General features: G+C 42.4%; 1 protein-coding gene across 1 annotated transcript in view; it reads left to right on the forward strand.

Moving 5' to 3' along the window:
* The window catches only part of trim62.1 (tripartite motif containing 62, tandem duplicate 1), a 29,558-nt gene extending 24,373 nt beyond the window's left edge, over window positions 1-5,185 (forward strand). Inside the window, exons 5-6 of the mRNA XM_017408530.2 lie at window positions 56-171; window positions 2,377-5,185. Coding sequence (XP_017264019.1) covers window positions 56-171; window positions 2,377-2,927 — 667 coding nt within the window. The 3' untranslated portion in view covers window positions 2,928-5,185. The remainder of the gene's footprint in view (window positions 1-55; window positions 172-2,376) is intronic.
* Window positions 5,186-6,000: the final 815 nt, after the last annotated feature.

A 6,000-nucleotide genomic window follows, 5' to 3' on the forward strand; every position in this document is an offset into this window, starting at 1 on the left:
CTCAAGCAGGTTTACGGTGCATTATTGATCTGTTTGTTTGTTTTTTCTGACCCAGGGTTAAAGGGAAAATACATGAGACCAATCTGACGTACGAGGATTTCCCCACATCCAAATACATGGGGCCCTTACAGTACACAATATGGAAATCACTCTTCCAGGACATTTCACCAGGTAAGTGAGCATTCCTCAAATGCAGATACAACAACTCATACATGTGGGCTGTGTGCTTGGTCCCACGTTTTTTTATGTCAACTGAAAGACATGGTTATTGTTCCTCTTGCTTGGAGTTAAATAAGTAGATCTATCTTTTCCCTGGTTAAATATGAGACTACTGTTGATCTAAAGCTACCATGTTTCTTTAATTAGGATCAAGAGCATGTTTCTGACAAGACATTTGCTTTATTTGTAATTTTGGAGATGTTTTGACTTTTACCGCAATGGAAAAACCTCCCCTAGAATCATAACGTGTGATGATCTGCTCAGAATTTAGAGATGAAGACACATTTGGCTTCTTAGCTCAACAACAGGCCAACGCCTTCATCCAAATCCAGAATGGAAAAGGTTCAGCTGCAGATCAGCTCTCTGAAGGGCTCAGACCTGTTCCCACTTGAAAAAAACAAAAAAACATTCAGGATGGTGTGAAGAGGAGTCACAGAGGAGAGATGCTCTTTCAGTCTGAGTGATTTAGAATAATTTTGCAGAGAAGAGCGGCGTAGTCAACATGTTTCCGACTAATAGACTCTTATCCCAAAAGACTGAGTGCTGAAATAAAATCAAGAGGTGTTTTTCAACAGCGTTAATTTAGAAGTTTGCACACTTATGAGCCCAGATCGCTTTGATTATTTTATCTAAGTTATTTCTCACACACTTTTTAATTTTGTTATGCAAATTGCTACTTAAAAGTTCTATTTAAATATTTATATTGACTGCAGAGTGGCATCATACCGCCGAGCTTTTGAGAGGAAATTAAAAAATACGGTGTTACAAGTTGTTAAACTAAACGCTTATCTGTGTGTGTGTGTGTGTGTGTGTTGCTGAATGTTAGGCTCATAAATATGAGCGGAAGAACTGAGCCTCAAACGCTTCTGGGCTTCTTCACAGATGAAAATCTGCGTTCAGGCCTGGATGGTAGGGGTGTCCTTCAGCGTTTGAAGGTCCTGAGAGAAGCTAACAAGAGATCATTTAAACAAGCAATCTGAGGATTAAAAAAATAAATAAAAAAAACTCCAGTAATCAATTCTTTAATTTCAAATTGTTGTCAGATGAGGAAGAGGACAGGCAGCCTGCCAAACGAAACAATTGGTTACAATCCATCAGCTGCAGTAACCAGAGACGGTGTAAAACATTTCTCCCATCATCCCTCAGCCTCCGTACAGTCGTTTCTGTTCAGTTACTGGAAATAACATCCAAATACAGGAGTTTTCCTTTTTTTTTTAAACCCTCTCGTGTTTGGCAGGAAAGACCGATTCTCCTTTGTGTGTTTATGCTCGTGTGCGTCTTCATTTTGGCCCCCAACAGGAACTCTGTGTGAATATTTAATGACTTGATTGTAACAAACACTTGAGTTGTCATTGTGTCGTCCCGTCAGCTGGAAGGTTGCCAGACATTTCACCTTCATCCATTCCTGCTGAAGCAAATGCAGGAAAAAAAAACAACATTTTACCACTTTTTTTTTTTTTCTTGATTCTGTTCCATGTCAAAGGAAACAAAATAAACCAGTCCCCAATGCTGATTGTTTTCTCCAAAAAAGCTGAACACTTGCAGCAGGTTTGGGTACAAATCCTCCCTCAAAAGCCATAACGGCACATAAACGCAGGCCTCCTACAGACCTGTGAGCCAAAGCTGCTCCTCCCGTCTCTGTAATTATTGCTTCACTGTGTTGTTTACGCTCCTGGAGTGGCTTGGATCTGCTGAAACGGCACTAACTTATAGAACTCAGGAGAACACTTTACTTTGGAGACCTGTTGTTTATGCATAATGGTGAAACAGATTTTAAATAATGCATGATTCAGTTCATACAACAGTTTAAGTTTTTAGTTTTTAATTGATAAAAATAACAAAAAGAAGAGAGAAACTTTTATTTAAATGATATGAAATCAATAGTTCATGTGTTGATCTCACCTGTTTTGTAAAATAAGTGAGCTTGGATGTATTTTTAGCTGCCTCAGCAGTAATTTGTTGACACAACAGTTTGACAGAAAACACAGGAGACGAGGTCTTAAGATAATCCTGCTGCTCTTAGCTGAGTCATAACATTCTTTTTTTCCTCCTAATTCTTTGGATCTGCTGGTTTTAATTAAAACAAAGTCACCCGTGTGTGATAAATTGATGAAGCGCTGAGTGCTGACTCTTCCTCTGTCCGCCTCTCATTTTCAGTGCCAGCAGCATTGACCCTTGACCCCATCACAGCTCACCAAAGACTGATCCTCTCAGACGACTGCACCATCGTGGCCTACGGGAACCTCCACCCACAGCCTCTGCAGGACTCCCCTCGGCGCTTCGACGTGGAGGTGTCCGTCCTGGGGGCGGAGGGCTTCGTGTCCGGCGTTCACTACTGGGAGGTGATGGTGTCCGAAAAGACGCAGTGGATGATTGGCGTGGCCAACGAGACGGTGAGCCGCAAGGGCAGCATCCAGATCCAGCCGAGCCGCGGCTTCTACTGCATCGTCATGCACGACGGCAACCAGTACAGCGCCTGCACCGAGCCCTGGACCCGCCTCAACGTCAAGAGCAAGCTAGAGAAGGTGGGCGTGTTCCTGGACTACCCGAAAGGCCTGCTCATCTTCTATAACGCAGACGACATGTCCTGGCTCTATACGTACCGAGAGAAATTCTCCACCAAGGTCTTCCCTTACTTCAGCCCCGGCCAGAGTCACGCAAACGGCAAGAATGTGCAGCCCCTGCGCATCAACACGGTCCGTCTTTAAGAGCGACACGCCGCGGCTGCTAAATGACCAAATCGGATGGATCCACCACAGGTGAATCTATAGGACAATATGTGTTTAAAAATTGGGTAATGAGGTGTTTTAAATGTTTCTTTCCTTCAGGTCCATGTTATTAGGAGTCATGGTTGATGTTGCTTTTGAACCTTGTCTTAAAAGTTATGGTTTGCACTTGAGCTTCATTCTGCAATCTTTTTCATTTTAAAAAAATGGCACTAAATGGGGACAGAGGGGACCCCTGGGCTTCTCTAAGGTCTGTGGCAGCAATGAGAGAAAAACTGACAAAATCAACAAACGGGGGGGAAAAAAGAAAGAAACCCTTTCCTTTTAAAAGTACCCGTCTCCAGCCCACCTTGCACACATCCAGGCATCCTGCTCCCTATCAAGCTCCAGGCTTGTCAGATGTGACAAAAAAACTGGAGCAAGATGAAAAACAATCCCTTCCTCTTTCTCGGCTGTAGTCTTGTCCTTGTCGTGTTCGTGGAAAGTGATTGACAGCACAGCCATTTGGGGGTTCTGGTCAGCCAAAAAAAATTCACTCTGATCATTTCTAATCGGATAACATCTCGTGGTTTATAAATCAATACTTGCATTTTTGGCTTTCCTGAGCCCTAACAAAAAAAAAAAAAAACGAAAGAAAAAGAAAAAGCAACCACCAGCTTTTTGTTCAAGTTTCTCCCATCCAGTTTTTATTACTGTGAGTAAAGCTCATGTTCGTGTGGCTCAGCCATCTCATGCTGAATAAGCAATCGTTTTTAGGGAGTGGGGATGAGGCGGTGCAGAAATATGCTGCTAATATCAGAGCAAGGACTGTTTGATGTTTGTATATAAAAGATCAAAGATGAATAGGAGTATGTCTCTTGTCCTGCTGGTGCAAGTTTTATGTTTCTGATATTTACTCCCCCAAAAATCTACCTTTTTATCCTAAAGTTGGCTCGCACTTCACTTGTTTTCTTCGCTGTTCGAGCGAAACGCATCACTGCTTCCGGTCGCGTTTTTATTTCCATTTTGTCACATTACCCAATTAATATTAAATCATACCATCAGAGGAAATATATGAGATGTTGGATTTTTAAAAGCATATTGTCTCAGATGGGGAAACCACTAAAGACTTAAGACTATATGAGACTCAGCTGCTTTTATTTAGGTCACGTCTTTTATTAAGTAAGATGAAACTGAATGTTACTGGAGAAATGGCAATTATCTGATAAAATGGAAATGAGTGGGTAAACTCGAGCATTTTGGCGTCTGCATTCCTAAGTCTGCTGCTGTGTTGCATGATGATAAAAATCACCGATGATTCCTCCCGAGGCTCAGTCATGTTTATGTTTCTGCCCTACGTGCCTCAAGTGCTCTTGTTTATCATAAGTTACACAGAAATGTGCTGTGAGAGCCTGGAGTCACTCAGCCCAGCCAGAATACTGAGGGGTGTGTGTGTGTGTGTGTGTGTGTTGGCTCAGCTTTGGTTGATTTTTGTCCTCTGAACACGCAGTGGCCAAAAGTGTTAATTGCACAATCCTTTAAGATCAGGTAGCGATCGACAAGATGCTCTTTGGAAAAAATCCAGTAATGAACAAACAAAAGCAGCAACCTTCCTCTTCGTTTCTTTTGCGTTTATGTGTGTGTGTGTTGTTCAATGATGTATTATACGAAAACTGGGGCAGTGCCCTTTTTCTTTCACAGGAAGTGATTCCCGTACGTGCAGTAGGAAGCAAACTGTGGTCGGATTGTGAGGAACCTGCAGGGTTTCCTCTCGGCATCTGTTTTAACGTGCGCAGACCCGCTGGAGCCCGGGAGGTTCTCTGAATTATGTCACTGAGAGGCACAATTTCCTTAAAAGACGTGTACCCACGCACGACCGCTTGTGGGTTTATTCCGTGATCTCGTTTTCTGTTTTTGTTCGGTCCTCGTCCGAGTTTTCCCAACAAAGTGGACCTCCACCAGCTGCTGCTTCCTGCAGGTTAAACCAGAATTCGACCCCAGTTTGCCGAGTCGCGGACCTCATTGTGGGTCGGCTTCATTCAGTGTGAATATTATTTGGCGTTGGGTTACTGGTGATGCTAATGGTTTAAAAAAAACGGTAAAATCAGATAATTCTGATCATTACTATGACTTGATGATTATAATGATGATTGTGTCTTTTGATGGCGGCCTCTGCGTACCTGTCATTGTGTAAAAACCCTCTAGTGTGCTGGAGGATTGTAGGAAATGTTTTAATGTACAATAAATTACTGTAAAAATCAGACCCCATCTTTGTCGTGGTTTCCATTTAAAGTGCTGCCGTAGGGCTGGAGTGGTTTTGTTTTAAAACTGAAGCAAATCCATATTTTTCTCATGATACCGGCTGGGATGACTCTTCACAGAACCAAGAAAAGGAATCTCAGTTTATGTAAGTCAGTGGTGTCAAATCCTGGTCCTAGAGGGCCGCTATCCTGCAGGTTTTAGTCGTTTCTCTGCTCTTCAGCAGGTCTTAAAGTTCTGCAGAAGCCTGCTAATCACTCAGTCATTCAAATCAGGTGTGTTGGAGCAGAGAAACATCTAAAACCTGCAGGATAGCAGCCCTCCAGGACCAGGATTGGACACCACTGATGTAAGTGAACTCCAACACCATGTAATAAAATGTGTTCAAACGTGTCTGGCGAGAGCAAACAAGACTGGAAACACTTAATATCTTTGATACTTTTCAATGTAAGATCAGTGTAGAGTAGCGTTTCTCAACGGGGGGCGTTGAGAGGATGACTGGGGGCGCTGGCAGCAATATTTTCAAAAGGGGGGCGTTGATATTCTTGCTTAAAGGTAAAGTTTATACAAAAGATTCACAACAATATCAGTTTAAACTTTGAACTACTTGCAAAAATATTGTGGCCTAAAATATTCAAACCGTTACAGAACTGCAGCTGTATCGATGGTGTTTCTTTTTAACGCAGCTCCATGCTACCTTCAGGAGAACGGGACATCAGAGTATCATTTTTATAATTTGTCCCACATGGCAGTTACTTTGAGAAAGGAACGCTCTCTTTAGTGATATTACCCTTGGAATTATTTATTTCTCTTACAT

This window comes from Kryptolebias marmoratus, linkage group LG4, assembly GCF_001649575.2.
Source record: "Kryptolebias marmoratus isolate JLee-2015 linkage group LG4, ASM164957v2, whole genome shotgun sequence".
NCBI lineage: Eukaryota > Metazoa > Chordata > Actinopteri > Cyprinodontiformes > Rivulidae > Kryptolebias > Kryptolebias marmoratus.